Source organism: Oncorhynchus gorbuscha, linkage group LG10 (genome assembly GCF_021184085.1).
Source record: "Oncorhynchus gorbuscha isolate QuinsamMale2020 ecotype Even-year linkage group LG10, OgorEven_v1.0, whole genome shotgun sequence".
NCBI classification, from domain to species: domain Eukaryota; kingdom Metazoa; phylum Chordata; class Actinopteri; order Salmoniformes; family Salmonidae; genus Oncorhynchus; species Oncorhynchus gorbuscha.
Window position 1 is genome coordinate 28,837,403 of NC_060182.1, and position 17,453 is coordinate 28,854,855.

At 44.8% G+C, this 17,453-nt stretch overlaps 1 protein-coding gene across 1 annotated transcript in view; it reads left to right on the forward strand.

The window, feature by feature from the left end:
• The window catches only part of LOC124045081 (adherens junction-associated protein 1-like), a 94,419-nt gene that overhangs the window by 33,566 nt on the left and 43,400 nt on the right, over positions 1-17,453 (forward strand). Inside the window, exon 2 of the mRNA XM_046364313.1 lies at positions 16,218-16,969. Within this exon, the coding sequence (XP_046220269.1) occupies positions 16,218-16,969 (752 nt within the window). The remainder of the gene's footprint in view (positions 1-16,217; positions 16,970-17,453) is intronic.

Here is a 17,453-nt window from a genome sequence, read left to right on the forward strand (position 1 = left end):
TACGTCACTGAGTAGGTGACTGCTGACTGCATATTTTTCTACATCACTGGGTCGTCGACTTAGAGTATGCTGGAGATACAAAGCCTCTAAAGAACAAACCTGTACTGCATAATTATTTTCTAGACCACATTCAATCACTTGCAAACTGACAGGAGAGCGAACTGACAGGAGAGCACTATGTTCAGACCTTGTGTATAGTAACGTGCATATTGCAAGCAACTGCCCTTGATCCTTTGTGTTGTCTGTATATAGCATGGCTTAAATAGGGTTTTCCCTTAGTTGCTGGAGTGATGTGCACAACCAGTTACGTGGCATTATTTACCTTGAAACTAATACATCTCAGCTGTGATGGAATTTCACGAAACTGCGTGTCCCTGTGTGCCTTGTCCTGGATGGTGTGCCTTGTCTCTGCCCTTTGTTTTTTCATAACCACAGAACGTTGTCCAGCCTGACCTCATTACACACCTGAGATCTGAAAACCAGGCACAAGCTCTAATAAATCCATTCCCAAACAGGGAATTGCTACCTAACCATCCATTCAATTACTCTCTGATTACACCAGTGATGTATGTCTCTCCCTGTCTTCCAGTTGCGTTCCTCTCAACATTTCAGGAAATGTTAACAAGCTCTTTTAGCCAGCCACGTTTGATTACTCTAAACTAAAGTAGTCCATTGTGCGTTTGTCAGTGGCTCCTGAGTAAAGCCCTGAAGGCCAAGACTGAAACAGTCTGAACTACAAACAGTGAAGAAGGGGGAGTCAAATGTCACTGGTTCTCTGTCACAAGTGTCTTAGTCATCCTGCCATTGAGCATGAGGACCATTGAACCCTCTTTGCGCTCTCTCAGAATGCATAGATCACAGAGAGCTCAGGCTTAAATCGCTGCAAACATGCAGCCCAGTTCACTACTTCACAATGTCAATGAGTTGATAATATCATAATATAGGCCACATCCTCTTTGCACAGTATGCTCTGAGCTGTAATTCCATAAACACATTGAATGAATCCTTTTTTTTTATCCTCCAAACATTCGAATAAGGATTATATATTTTTGCAAACTGACATCAAAGAAGGTTATGATACTCTATGCTCATTTAGCTTTTGGATAGTTTTGTGTTGACTGATGGAACACGCAAGTTTCAAGTGCAGGTAATTAAGTAGAATATGCATTTATTTTCTATGGGTCACAGTTTCTTGTACGCTGGAATTTAAAGTTTGGTAACACTTTACATAAAGCCTGCAGGTATAACGCTGCCCGAGCCTTTATAATGTCTTATAATCAGGCGTATAAAATGTTGTTTCTTTATGTATTAACATTTCAACGGACTCAAAATGGATCATTATTAGATGATAGAAGACATTATAAGGGGGTCATTCTTGCTCATAACATGTCCTACATCATTTATTATACATTTTCAGTTGAATGCATTTTCAGAGTATATACTTTAATCTTATTTGTCAAATCTCCAAGGTGCCAGTTTGTTAACACGGCCTGATATTCAAGAGTCGGTTCAAGAGAAAGCGCTTTTTTTGTCCACAGGCATGTTTTAAACATAGTCACAGAGTATTATTTATAACTTATTTATAACTTACCCTAACAGTATAATCCATGTTTTGAGTCATATGCCAATTATATTTTTTACTAAAATGAAAACCTATGAATGTGTTGCAGATTGACATTCATCTAGCATGAGGCTCATGTGCTTAATTTAGAATGCCTGTCTAGGCCTAATCCTAACCCCCTTGACAATGGAATTTATATAGAGCTGCAAAATAACGTTACAGTGGATTTACTCTATACTGACAGGCTAAGGCTGGCTCTGTATGTGGAATATTAACTGAGAACATTCCTTCAGCAGATTCAAGTGTTGTTTTATCCAAAATGAAAAAAAACAAATGGCCAATGTTATTGGCAATCAAAACTGTTGAATTCAAAAGGCTAGAATTCAATGATTAACCTCAGTGCTTTAGAGAGGAGAGCACACCAGAGCAACGTACGTTGACCGAGTGGGTTGCCTTCCTTTCACCTCTGATCAGAATATCTGCCACAAATTTCTGTTAATTTCCAGACAATTCTACATGTTGAATCACCACTGTTCATCACCACCTTGCAGGTAATTGCTAACACACTGCGGCCATCCGCTGCTTTGAGCTATTCATCTCCACTGTGTTTTTATTCTCTTACACCCACACAAGTAATATTGTCCCTGCCTCATACAAAAATACATTTGAAGTACTAACTGGTAATTAACATTCAATTAGACAATGTTTTCAGCTTGAAAGAAAACTAAATTAAACTTTGTTGTGGATAAAAATGTTGTGTGTGTGTGTGTGTGTTTGTGTGTGTGTGTGTGTGTGTACCTTCACTTGTGTGTGAGTCTGTGTGTGCATGCTATCTGCCGGATGTCTAAAGAGAGCCTGAATAATGCATATTGTTTACAATCAACTTGCCCTTTGCCAGTCTTCGGCACTAAGAAGTGCATATGAATGTGGATATGTGGGCTCTCTCTCTGAGTAATTGTTCTTCCTGCTGTTTTACTGGGTATGAAGATCAATGAGGCTGTACCATCCACAATGACTCCCACTACCATGATCCCACAGTACCATCTGAGTGTATTATGGTAATTGCAAGAGCGGTGGTAGGGGGTGGGAGTTGTGGTGGTTGGGTTAAATGTGACTGGTTACAGAATCGGGGGCGTTTGATGCTAGTTCCAACTTCACAGTAGATCCTTTCAATATTTTTTGGGGGGTTGCAGAAATGCCTTCTTGAACATGTGAACTTTCATGCACCTTAATTAGAAACTTGTATGGGATCCAGTTCCGGATTCAGAAATCAAAGGCCCTGGAGCTTTGTTTAAAAAAAAAAAAAAAATTAGGCCCCCCTTCCCGGCACGCCATCATTTTCTGTAAACAAATCTGTGCATCAAGATGCAATTCGATACGTTCTATCTTTACTGTTGAAGAAAAGCCCCTTTATAATAAAGCCATAATAACGTTTGCCATGTGGCATACGCTACAGTTGAGCAGAGGCGTTTTAAGCAGGGTCTGAGGAAAATAATTGGCCTTTTAATAACTAATTTCATGCAGTTCATCATTTACACGACAGAAAACATTAGCTGAATTTTTTAAATACCACACAATTGACCAAAATCAGTGGCTACTCTGACACTGAGATCAATCTGGTCTTGAATTCAAACAAACACTGGCCCAGGCCAATGAAGCAACACACAGATTGTACAATATTAGGAGGAAATATATCCACAGTATACTGTGCATTAGGAAAGTATTCAGACCCCTTCACTTTTTCCACATTTTGTTATGTTACAGCTAAAATGGATTAAATAATTGTTTTCCCTGATCAATCTACAGAGGAGACAGGATTGTGTCGAGGCACAGATCTGGGGAAGTGAACCCAAAAAATGTCTGCAGCATTGAAGGTCCCCAAGAACACAGTCGCCACCATCATTAAATGGAAAACGTTTGAAACCACCAAGACTCATCATAGAGCTGGCCGCCTGGGCCAAACTGAGCAAAGGGGGCAGAAAGGCCTTGGTCAGGGAGGTGACCAAGAACCCAATGGTCACTCTGACAGAGCTCCAGAGTTAATCTCTGGAGTTGGGAGAACCTTCCAGAAGGACAACCATCTCTGCAGTACTCCACCAATCAAGCCTTTATGGTAGAGTGGCCAGACGGAAGCCACTCCTCAGTAAAAGGCACATGACAGCCCACGTGAAGTTTGCCAAAAGGCACCTAAAGGAGAAACAAAATTCTCTGGTCTGATGAAACCAAGATTAAATGCTTTGGCCTGAATGCCAAGCATCCTGCCTGGAGGAAACCATGCACCGCTCATCACTTGGCCAATACCATCCCTACGGTGAAGCATGGTGGTGGCAGCGTCATGCTGTGGGAATGTTTTTCAGAGGCAGGGACTGGGAGACTAGTCAGGATCAAGGGAAAGATGAACGGAGCAAAGTATAGAGAGATCCTTGATGAAAGCCTACTCCAGAGTGCTCAGGAGCTCAGACTGGGGTGAGGGTTCACCTTCCAACAGGACAACAACCCTAAGCACACAGCCAAGACAACGCAGAAGTGGCTTCTTGACAGGTCTCCGAATGTCATTGAGTGGCCCAGCCAGAGCCCGGACTTGAAAATAGCTGTGCAGCGACGCTCCCCATCCAACCTGACAGAGTTTGAGAGGATCTGCAGAGAAAAATGTGAGAAACTCCCGAAATACAGGTGTGCCAAGCTTGTAGTGTCATACCCAAGAAGACTTGAGGCTGTAATCGCTGCCAAAGGTGCTTCAACAAAATACTGAGTAGGTCTGAATACTTATGTAAAAGTGATATTTCAGTTTTTATTGTAATTCATTTGCAAAAATGTCTACGGTTTTTGCTTTGTCATTATGGAGTATTGTGTGTCGACTGATGAGGGAAAAATAAAAATGTAATCCATTTTAGAATAGGGCTTTAACGTAACAATATGTGGAAAAAGTGAAAGGGGTCTGAATACTTTCCGAATGCACTTTATTTGTAAAGAAGTTCATCTGTTGTTTGAAGAGAGTCAGACTGAAATGCAGTGTGTAGGTTACTCATGACTTTTAATGAAGCTAATACGGTACATGAAATAACGGAAGAAGAAAACAACAAACGAATGAAACTAATACAGCCTATCTGGTGACTAACACTAAGACAGGTACAATCACCCACGAATTACAACGCGCACTCAGGCTGCCTAAATACGGTTCCCAATCCGAGACAACGAGAATCAGCTGACTCCAATTAGGAATCGCCTCAGGCAGCCAAGCCTAACTAGACACACCCCTAATAATACACACTCCCAATTAATACAAACCCCAATACGAAATACAACATATAAACCCATGTCACACCCTGGCCTACCCAAACAATTAACAAAACACATGATACAATGACCAAGGCGTGACATTATTTATATAGCCATGATGTAATTGGCTGAGATAATAGGGGTTGGGATAATAGGGATAATACCATGCTGACAGTTGGTCATGCATTTACATGTGAATTCTTAAAGAGATGGGTGGGGCTAAGGCTTAACACTTAAAGGGGCAATCAGGAGTTGCTGCACCCACTGATTCTTGAAGAATATAACTTATAAATGCCTCATGAGCTTAGTTAAACTTTTGTACCCCACCCGAACACAAAATATAAGCTTGTTTTACTCCAATGTTTGTAAACAAAGTAAATGTAAGCAAACACTATATATCCTCAAAATAATTTAAAACTATTATGTTGATACCATGGATGTTTAGTCCTTGCATCCATTGCTCTGTCTATGAACACCATCGCAAAGATCATTCATTATTAATTATTTATACGCAGGTCTAAGAAAATGCATTTCAAAAGAACAGAATAAAATACTTTGAGTTGAAATGACTAACCGGCTCAATTTAGCACAATGTAGCAAAATTTAAAATTGTGTTTTTTACTTTGGATAAAAATAGAGACTCGGATATGGTTATTTGCATAGTAGCAATATCATAATTGAAATTCGATAGACAAATCTGGCTAACTTGGTCATGTAATCATCATTGTTTAGACATGTAGCTAGCTAGCTAGCTGGATAAACAATGAACATAATGGTGCTTTCAAGACAACTGGGAACTTGCAAAAATATGAGGTCAAATTCTAACATCAGTCAGCTTCAGGTAGGAAATGCAGCGCTCTAGAAGGAAGCCCGAGTTTCCAAGAGATAATTCAGAGTTGGATGTCCGTTGAAAAGGATTTTTCCCAGTTGTAGTATTTTTTTTCTGAGTTCCCAGTTGTCTTGAACGCACTGAAGTCGGAAGTCAGACCTTTCCGAGTTCCCAGTTTCCAATTGTTTTGAATGCGGCAATAATCCAAATTGATACTACTAGCAATACGAACTGATTGTCATAGCTAGCCACCATGCATGAATCTGCAGGTAGCTAAAACTAACCAACTAGGTTCAATGTTAGCCAGCTATCTAACATTAGGCTATAACTAGCAATGCAAATGGCTTTCTGAGAAATGAATAATCTTACTACACAGATCATGCACATAACCATAGCTAGTGAGCCAGCCAGCTAACATTAGCTAGCTAGCTAACAGTACGCTTGAACTTGCAATGAAAACAACTTTCTGACAAAATTTGAAACGTATAATATCTGATAATGTAGCTAGCTAGACTCTTACCCATATACATGGATGAAGACTTCTCCCTCTCTTTCAAGGATGCCATGGTTGCCCTTAGCTTGAAGATTTAATCTGGAGACAGACTCCAATTTGCATAACTCCCCAACAGATCCACAGATGATGCAATCTCCACACTGCCCTTTTCCACCTGGACAAAAGGAACACCGACATGATAATGCTATTCATTAACTACAGCTCAGCGTTCAACATCATAGTACCCTCAAAGCTCATCACTAAGCTAAGGACCTTGGGATTAAACAACTCCCTCTGCAATTGGATCCTGGACTTCCTGATAGGCCACCCCCAGGTGGTAAGGGTAGGTAACAGCACATCTGCCGCGCCGATACTCACCACAGTGGCCCCTCAGGGGTGCATGCTTAGTCCCCTCCTGTACTCCCTATTCACCCATGACTGCATGGCCAAGCACGACTCCAACACCATCATTAAGTTTGCCAACGACACAAGAGTAGTAGGTCTGATCAACGACAACAATGAGACAATCTATAGGGAGGAGGCCAGAGACCTGGCCGTGTAGGGCCAGGATATACAACCTCTACCTCAACGTGATCAAGACAAAGGTGATGATTGTGGACTACAGAAAAAGGGGGACTGAGCACACCCCCATTCTCATCGACGGCGCTGTAGTGGAGCAGGATGAGAGCTTCAAGTTCCTTGGTGTCCACATCACCAACAAACTATCATGATCCAAACACACCAAGACAGTCGTGAAGAGAGAAGACAATGCATATTCCCCCTCAGTAGACTGAAAAGATTTGACGTGGGTCCTCAGATCCTCAAAAAGTTCTACAGCTGCACCATCACTGCATCACCGCCTGGTTTGTCAACTGCTCTGCCTCCAACCGCCAGGCACTACAGAGGGTATTGCGTACGGCACAGTACATCTCTGGGGCCAAGCTTACTGCCATCCAGGACCTCTATACCAGGCGGTGTCAAAGGAAAGCCCTAAAAATTACCAAAGACTTCAGCCAACCTAGTCATAGACCTTTCTCTCTGCTACTGCACAGAAAGTGGTACCAGAGCTCCAAGTCTAGGTCCAAAAGGCTTCTTAACAGCTTCTTCCCCTAAGCCGTAAGACTCCTGAACAGCTCATCAAATGGCTACACCAGGCTATTTGCATTGCCCCCCCATCCCAGTTTTTACGCTGCCGCCCGCTACTATCTGTTTATTATCTATGCATAGTCACTTTACCTCTAACTACATGTACATATTACCTTAATTACCTTGACTAACCTGTGCCCCCGCACATTGACTCTGTACCTGTACCCCCTATATATACAGTTGAAGTTGGAAGTTTACATACACCTTAGCCAAATGCATTTAAACTCAGTTTTTCACAATTCTTGACATTTAATCCTAGTAAAAATTCCCTGTCTTAGGTCAGTTAGGATCACCACTTTATTTTAAGAATGTGAAATGTCAGAATAATAGTAGAGAGAATGATTTATTTCAGCTTTTATTTCTTTCATCACATTCCCAGTGGGTCTGAAGTTTACACACACTCAATTAGTATTTGGTAGCATTGCCTTTAAATTGTGTAATGGCCACTCCAATACATTGGCTTTGTTGTCCTTAAGCCATTTTGCCACAACTTTGGAAGTATGCTTAGGGTCATTGTCCATTTGGAAGACCCATTTGCGACCAAGCTTTAACCGTTCTATCTGTTTCATCAGACCAGAGGACATTTCTTCAAAAGGTGCGATCTTTGTCCCCATGTGCAGTTGCAAACAGATTTTTTATGGTGGTTTTGGAGCAGTGGCTTCTTCCTTGCTGAGCGTTCTTTCAGGCTGTCGATATACGTAGGACTCGTTTTACTGTGGATGTAGATACTTTTGCATCTGTTTCCTCCAGCGTCTTCACAAGGTCCTTTGCTGTTTTTCTGGGATTGATTTGCACTTTCCGCACCAAAGTATGGTCATCTCTAGGAGACAGAATGCGTCTCCTTCCTGAGCGGTATGATGGCTGCGTGGTCCCATTGTGTCATGCAGGTAAAAGAGGACCCAAAAGCGACTTAACAGAAACAGAGTTTAATAATGTTCAAAACGGAATAACTGACATCCTCTAGATTTGTAGAGGGGAAAACAACTGGAGAAGCGGCCACAGACTGCAGGTCGCTTCGGGTAGGCGCAGGCCGTAGTCGACTGAGACACCTGCTCACACGCAGCGTCTGATGAAGGCACAAAACACGACAGGACAGGGTGATACACAATCACGGCAAAAAACACGACAGGACAGGGCGAAACGCAATCACAGCATGGTGAATACAATACAAGGAACCGACGGAACAGGAACGGATCACAAAGGAATAAATAGGGAGTCTAATCAGGGGAAAGGATCGGGAACAGGTGTGGGAAGACTAAATGATGATTAGGGGAATAGGAACAGCTGGGAGCAGGAACGGAACGACAGAGAGAAGAGAGAGCGAGAGAGTGAGAGAGGGAGGGGAGAGAGAAGGATAGAACCAAACAAGACCAGCAGAGGGAAACGAATAGCATGGGGAGCACAGGGACAAGACATGACAATAAATGACAAACATGACAGTACCCCCCACTCACCGAGCGCCTCCTGGCGCACTCGAGGAGGAATCCTGGCGGCAACGGAGGAAATCATCGATGAGCGAACGGTCCAGCACGTCCCGAGACGGAACCCAACTCCTCTCCTCAGGACCGTAACCCTCCCAATCCACTAGGTATTGGTGACCCCGTCCCCGAGAACGCATGTCCATAATTTTATGTACCTTGTAAATAGGTGCGCTCTCGACAAGGACGGGAGGGGGGAGGGAAGACGAACGGGGTGCGAAGAAAGGGCTTAACACAGGAGACATGGAAGACAGGATGGACGCGACGAAGATGTCGCGGAAGAAGCAGTCGCACAGCGACAGGATTGACGACCTGGGAGACACGGAACGGACCAATGAACCGCGGAGTCAACTTACGAGAAGCTGTCGTAAGAGGAAGGTTGCGAGTGGAAAGCCACACTCTCTGGCCGCAACAATACCTTGGACTCTTAATCCTGCGTTTATTGGCGGCTCTCACCGTCTGTGCCCTGTAACGGCAAAGTGCAGACCTCACCCTCCTCCAGGTGCGCTCACAACGTTGGACAAACGCTTGAGCGGAGGGAACGCTGGACTCGGCAAGCTGGGATGAGAACAGAGGAGGCTGGTAACCCAGACTACTCTGAAACGGAGATAACCCGGTAGCAGACGAAGGAAGCGAATTGTGAGCGTATTCTGCCCAGGGGAGCTGTTCTGCCCAAGACGCAGGGTTTCTGAAAGAAAGGCTGCGTAGTATGCGACCAATCGTCTGATTGGCCCTCTCTGCTTGACCGTTAGACTGGGGATGAAACCCGGAAGAGAGACTGACGGACGCACCAATCAAACGACAGAACTCCCTCCAAAACTGTGACGTGAATTGCGGACCTCTGTCTGAAACGGCGTCTAACGGGAGGCCATGAATTCTGAATACATTCTCAATAATGATTTGTGCCGTCTCCTTAGCGGAAGGAAGTTTAGCGAGGGGAATGAAATGTGCCGCCTTAGAGAACCTATCGACAACCGTCAGAATCACAGTCTTCCCCGCAGACAAAGGCAGACCGGTAATGAAGTCTAAGGCAATGTGAGACCATGGTCGAGAAGGAATGGGGAGCGGTCTGAGACGACCGGCAGGAGGGAGTTACCCGACTTAGTCTGCGCGCAGTCCGAACAGGCAGCCACGAAACGGCGCGTGTCACGCTCCTGAGTCGGCCACCAAAAGCGCTGGCGAATAGACGCAAGAGTGCCTCGAACACCGGGATGACCCGCTAACTTGGCAGAGTGAGCCCACTGAAGAACAGCCAGACGAGTGGAAACAGGAACGAAAAGGAGGTTACTAGGACAAGCGCGCGGCGACGCAGTGTGCGTGAGTGCTTGCTTAACCTGTCTTTCAATTCCCCAGACTGTTAACCCGACAACACGCCCATAAGGAAGAATCCCCTCGGGATCAGTAGAAGCCACAGAAGAACTAAACAGACGGGATAAGGCATCAGGCTTGGTGTTCTTGCTACCCGGACGGTAAGAAATCACAAACTCGAAACGAGCGAAAAACAACGCCCAACGAGCTTGACGGGCATTAAGTCGTTTGGCAGAACGGATGTACTCAAGGTTCTTATGGTCTGTCCAAACGACAAAAGGAACGGTCGCCCCCTCCAACCACTGTCGCCATTCGCCTAGGGCTAAGCGGATGGCGAGCAGTTCACGGTTACCCACATCATAGTTGCGCTCAGATGGCGACAGGCGATGAGAAAAATAAGCGCAAGGATGAACCTTATCGTCAGACTGGAAGCGCTGGGATAGAATGGCTCCCACGCCTACCTCTGAAGCGTCAACCTCGACAATGAATTGTCTAGTGACGTCAGGAGTAACGAGGATAGGAGCGGACGTAAAACGTTCTTTTAGAAGATCAAAAGCTCCCTGGGCGGAACCGGACCACTTAAAACACGTCTTGACAGAAGTAAGAGCTGTGAGAGGGGCAGCAACTTGACCGAAATTACGAATGAAACGCCGATAGAAATTAGCGAAACCTAAAAAGCGCTGCAACTCGACACGTGACCTTGGAACGGGCCAATCACTGACAGCTTGGACCTTAGCGGAATCCATCTGAATGCCTTCAGCGGAAATAACGGAACCGAGAAAAGTAACGGAGGAGACATGAAAAGAGCACTTCTCAGCCTTTACGTAGAGACAATTCTCTAAAAGGCGCTGTAGAACACGTCGAACGTGCTGAACATGAATCTCGAGTGACGGAGAAAAAATCAGGATATCGTCAAGATAGACAAAAACAAAAATGTTCAGCATGTCTCTCAGAACATCATTAACTAATGCCTGAAAAACAGCTGGCGCATTGGCGAGACCGAACGGCAGAACCCGGTACTCAAAATGCCCTAACGGAGTATTAAACGCCGTTTTCCACTCGTCCCCCTCTCTGATGCGCACGAGATGGTAAGCGTTACGAAGGTCCAACTTAGTAAAGCACCTGGCTCCCTGCAGAATCTCGAAGGCTGATGACATAAGGGGAAGCGGATAACGATTCTTAACCGTTATGTCATTCAGCCCTCGATAATCCACGCAGGGCGCAGAGTACCGTCCTTCTTCTTAACAAAAAGAACCCCGCCCCGGCCGGAGAGGAAGAAGGCACTATGGTACCGGCGTCAAGAGACACAGACAAATAATCCTCGAGAGCCTTACGTTCGGGAGCCGACAGAGAGTATAGTCTACCTCGAGGAGGAGTGGTCCCCGGAAGGAGATCAATACTACAATCATACGACCGGTGAGGAGGAAGGGAGTTGGCTCGGGACCGACTGAAGACCGTGCGCAGATCATGATATTCCTCCGGCACTCCTGTCAAATCGCCAGGTTCCTCCTGAGAAGTAGGGACAGAAGAAATGGGAGGGATGGCAGACATTAAACACTTCACATGACAAGAAACGTTCCAGGATAGGATAGAATTACTAGACCAATTAATAGAAGGATTATGACATACAAGCCAGGGGTGACCCAAAACAACAGGTGTAAACGGTGAACGGAAAATCAAAAAGACATAGTCTCACTGTGGTTACCAGATACTGTGAGAGTTAAAGGTAGTGTCTCAAATTTGATACTGGGAAGATGACTACCATCTAAGGCAAACATGGGCGTAGGCCTGTCTAACGGTCTGAAAGGAATGTTATGTTTCCGAGCCCATGCTTCGTCCATGAAACAACCCTCAGCCCCAGAGTCAATCAAAGCACTGCATGTAGCACCCGAACCGGTCCAGCGTAGATGGACCGACATAGTAGTACAAGATCTAGATGAAGGGACCTGAGTAGTAGCGCTCACCAGTAGCCCTCCGCTTACTGATGGGCTCTGGCCTCTTACTGGACATGAAATAACAAAATGTCCAGCAACTCCGCAATAGAGGCACAGGCGGTTGGTGATCCTCTGTTCCCTCTCCTTATTCGAGATGCGAATCCCTCCCAGCTGCATGGGCTCAGTCTCAAAGCCAGAGGAGGGAGATGGTTGCGATGCGGAGCAGGGAAACACCGTTGATGCGAGCTCTCTTCCACGAGCCCGGTGACGAAGATCTACCCGTCGTTCTATGCGGATGGCGAGAGCAATCAAAGAGTCCACATCTGAAGGAACCTCCCGGGAGAGAATCTCATCCTTAACCGCTGCGTGGAGTCCCTCCAGAAAACGAGCGAGCAGCGCCGGCTCGTTCCACTCACTAGAGGCAGCAAGAGTGCGAAACTCAATGGAATAATCCGTTATGGACCGTTCACCTTGGCATAAGGAAGCCAGGGCCCTAGAAGCCTCCTCACCAAAAACTGAACGGTCAAAAACCCGAATCATCTCCTCTTTAAAGTTCTGGAATCTGTTAGAGCAATCAGCCCTTGCCTCCCAGATAGCTGTGCCCCATTCTCGAGCCCGGCCAGTAAGGAGTGAAATGACGTAAGCAACCCGAGCTCTCTCTCTAGAGTATGTGTGGGGTTGGAGAGAGAACACAATCTCACACTGCGTGAGAAAGGAGCGGCACTCAGTGGGCTGCCCGGAGTAGCAAGGTGGGTTATTAACCCTGGGTTCTGGAGGCTCGGCAGGCCAGGGAGTAACAGGTGGCACGAGACGTAGACTCTGGAACTGTCCAGAGAGGTCGGAAACCTGAGCGGCCAGGTTCTCCACGGCATGGCGAGCAGCAGACAATTCCTGCTCGTGTCTGCCGAGCATGGCTCCTTGGAACTCGACGGCAGTGTAACGAGCGTCTGAAGTCGCTGGGTCCATTCCTTGGTCGGTTCCTTCTGTCATGCAGGTAAAAGAGGACCCAAAAGCGACTTAACAGAAACAGAGTTTAATAATGTTCAAAACGGAATAACTGACATCCTCTAGATTTGTAGAGGGGAAAACAACTGGAGAAGCGGCCACAGACTGCAGGTCGCTTCGGGTAGGCGCAGGCCGTAGTCGACTGAGACACCTGCTCACACGCAGCGTCTGATGAAGGCACAAAACACGACAGGACAGGGTGATACACAATCACGGCAAAAAACACGACAGGACAGGGCGAAACGCAATCACAACATGGTGAATACAATACGAGGAACCGACGGAACAGGAACGGATCACAAAGGAATAAATAGGGAGTCTAATCAGGGGGAAAGGATCGGGAACAGGTGTGGGAAGACTAAATGATGATTAGGGGAATAGGAACAGCTGGGAGCAGGAACGGAACGACAGAGAGAAGAGAGAGCGAGAGAGGGAGGGGGAGAGAGAAGGATAGAACCAAACAAGACCAGCAGAGGGAAACGAATAGCATGGGGAGCACAGGGACAAGACATGACAATAAATGACAAACATGACAAGATGATATCTAGTAATATCATCGACCATGTGTAGTTAACTAGTGATTGTAATTGTTTTTTTGTAAGATAAGTTTAATGCTAGCTAGCAACTTAACTTACCTGTTTACAATCCCCAATTACAATGACCTTACTGCTTTCACAGAGCAGCACATTCCTGATTACGGCACAGTAGGTGATCAATATGACCGACTTTAACAGGGAATGTGGCTAGATATGGCAACCATTAGACCTACAGATGTAGGATCTTAATCTGAGCCAGTTTGCTGCAGCAGGAAAAGAATCCTGCAGCAACACAAAATGTGAATTATTATGTGTATAATTCATGGACATTTTTTGTAGGGGTTTGATACATTTTTCATAAAGGAAAATCTGTCAAAAATGTCAAAGTGGAAATGACAAACTTCAGAATTATTTTTAAACTTCAAATACACAACATGTTCTAAATGTCCTGCATTCCTGCAAATTAAGATCCTACATCTGTACAACAACCCTTTCCCTTTAATACTCATGATAACTCACACTCAGATAGGGCTGTAACAGAACAATCTTCCCTGTGGCTGTGTTGGAACCCAGTAGAGCAGTGGGGTACATGCTGAACCAAGGTGGTCATTAAACATTCCCATCCCCTGCTAGAATCGATATTACTCAGGACGGGAAACAACTGCTTCCCTTATTGGAGATTATACTCATTCCAGAGCCCTCAGTCAATAGTCTTAGGTGAGAATGGATTCACTTCAAGTGTATTTTTTAGGAAGTTAACACAATTTGGCTTGAGAGCAGGACCAATCCAAGTCACCACACATGACCATTTATTTTGTATTTAACCTTTATTTATCTAGGCAAGTCAATTAAGAACAAATTCTTATTTACAATGACGGCCAAACTCCCCCCTAACCGGGATGATGCTGGGCCAACTGTGCGCCGCCATATGGGACTTCCAATGAGACACTTGATGTATTCTCTCAGAACTTCAAAAGGACCTCACACAATGAATTACAGTTATTTTTCCTCCACTGTGCATTTTTGCTTTTTTGATGTTTGATGATGACTGTGATTCTAAAAACTTGCATGGAAAACAACTGCTGGTTAGTGTGCAGAGTCTCATTCTACTTTCACTATGTTTACAGTCTCATGATTCAGTGGGTGGGTGGTTGCCTCTTTTAACGTGACTTTGTTTACAGTAGTCCTGATTTAGTTGTGCAATTCAACTGTACATTTGCTCCTTAAAAAGGTGGTCCATGGAAAGATGGAAAGGTTAAAGCAATTAACCCTAAAGTACTGAAACATTGTTTTGAAGTCATGATACGAAATGAGTTGTTGTAAGTTGTTGATTGTCTTGAAAATGTAATGTCCCCTTACGACAGTGTACCTATTCACTACAATACCTGCTTTGTTCTGCAACGCCTTGGTGCTGACATAAATTGACCAAGAACAATAACGATTAGAGATACCTCATGATGAGGTTGTTCCCTCTGGAATCAAGTTTTGCTTTGTCACATCGTGGTCATAGAAGGTTGCACTCAGCAGATCAATTCTTCTTTATGTTCTAGTCAGGATTGTGAAATAAGCAAAGGTGTGCGAACAGGGTACAATTTCACAGTTGTTAAAATGTAAAGGTTTTAAATGACTCTTTTTGTTGAGACAATACTAGTATGAATTCAGTTTTAATGACGATCATGACTAAAGTGATACAAAATGTATTCATTTTAATGTAAAAGGTAGTAGTGGGGCGGTGTCCTGTTTACAGATATCAATAACAACAAAAACAAAATGTTAAAATCTGCCAATATGACCACCATGCCCTCCCTTGAGACATACCCATATAAGGAAGTGATTTGAAGTCTGTTGTTGATATTTTATAAGCACAAAGTCACCTCGCTGTGTATGCTTTACGTTTTCATATTCAATATCATATTCACTTCAAGACATGTCTAACTCTGACTTTATATTATATGACGTCTTTCAGTGCTCTCGCAGCATATTCAAATTGCCCTTTGCGAATCAAGATGACATTCTATACTATATGATTATACTGAATATTATGATCAGCTAAAATAGGGCTGACCTTGTCCTTCGACAGTTAATCATGGCGGGATTGAAAAAGTAAACCTCTAAAATCAAGGATAAATCCTTGCTGCGTTTGACAGGACATAGCAATAGAGGTTAAAGCCGTAATCTTTGAAAATGAATTACACCATTTATTTTGTGTTTGACCTTTGTAATGTCAGGTGCTCCGCTAAACAAATTATTATCGGAGTTAAATTTGCCAGAGTTGACTTAGTCAGACAGCAGAAAGTTGCCTGAGAAGCAGGTCAGTGCGGAATACAGATGCAGACCTACACAATGTTACATCGACATACATTTTAGAACAGTTTCATCGTCTAGGTAATTAGATTTCCAACAACATAACTTCAGTGGTGTCAATCTCACAGTTAAAAAGCACTTTGGGATGGTTTTCAAATGTAGATTAGGTCTAGTCCTGAACTAAAAAACATGTTCAATCCATAGAAAGTGTTTTTTAGTCCAGGACTAGGCTGAATCCATGTCTGGGAAACCAACCCTTCATCTACAAAACTACTACTATCCCTTTTGGTTTTAAATGTGAACCAATGCGAAATCTAAAATTTCCTCTGTCCTTTTTTCCCCAGTCAGATGTCGGCTTTACGGCCGGGGAGCTGTGTAGGGCTTCGGGTGTGGATCCTCCTGGCCATGACCCACCTCACCCTGGATTTTTCCCTGTGTAGCCCCCTCAGTCAGGGCCTAGGAATCAAGCTCATCCCCAAACCTGTGCCTCGTCCCCGGCCCCGCTCGGCACCCCTCTGGGATACTCCCAACATGCTCCATTGGAGGACAGTGAGGCCGCCGGCGCGCCGTCTCCTCAACCCCGTCCCACCGCCAGCCAATATGGGAGGGCCAGGGCCAAAGTTCAGGGGTCAAAAGCACAGGAGACTGGCACATAAAGGACAGCCATGTAAGGAGTGCTGGTTGAAATACACATCCACCGAGGTGGGAGATTTAGCAGCGGTGCTAGATCTTCCCATGGGGCACAAAACAGACGTGGTGAGGTTGTTACTGAGGGCGAGGAGGCAGCTGAAATGGGACAGCGATGACAAATCTCAGGACGGCAGGACCACGACGGTGGCCGGATATATCGACTGGGGACCCACGGGGACAGAGGACAACTTTGAGAATGGTGAGGGTAAAACGGCGGCCAACTCCACACTGTCCACCAAGGCCTTGACCACTGCCATGGCCACCACCACCACCACAACCACCAAGAGCCCCCAGAGGACGTTCGCAGTGGTGACCACCCCTCACCCCAGAAGGCTGAGCACCACCAAGGCCAGTGTCAGTCTAGGGGAGACTGTCAAACCACCAAAGCCATATGGAGACACATCAGGTAAAACTTCTCTCCTCTGTTTATGAGCATGCTATTTTAAAACTCTTTCATTTGTATTCCTATCCTGTTAAGCATTCCACTGTTAAGTGAATAATAGTCCTACTTGAAGGAGTGGAGTTGGATTTGGCTTGTCAAGGCTAGAATAGTCAGAAAGACAGTAGGAGAGTAGGACGTTATTGGGTCGATCTACCGATTCGGTGCCTTTTGAGATGTGGGTGCCTTTTGAGTAACAGGGTTGACGATTTCATCTTAAATTAGCCATAAATCTCCTTGTGACTGGGGAATGGAAGCTTGTTGTGTGCAACAGGCGGTGGCAATTGAATGCAAGCTTCACGACTTGTTATGCTCAAATTTCCACCACAAAACACCAGAAAATGGCCAATAAGAGTACACTCTTTGAGAAAAATTGATATCTAAACTCTAAAAAGGTTTTTCATTAGTCCCCAAAAGACAACCATTTGACAAACAATTTTTTGGTTCAAAG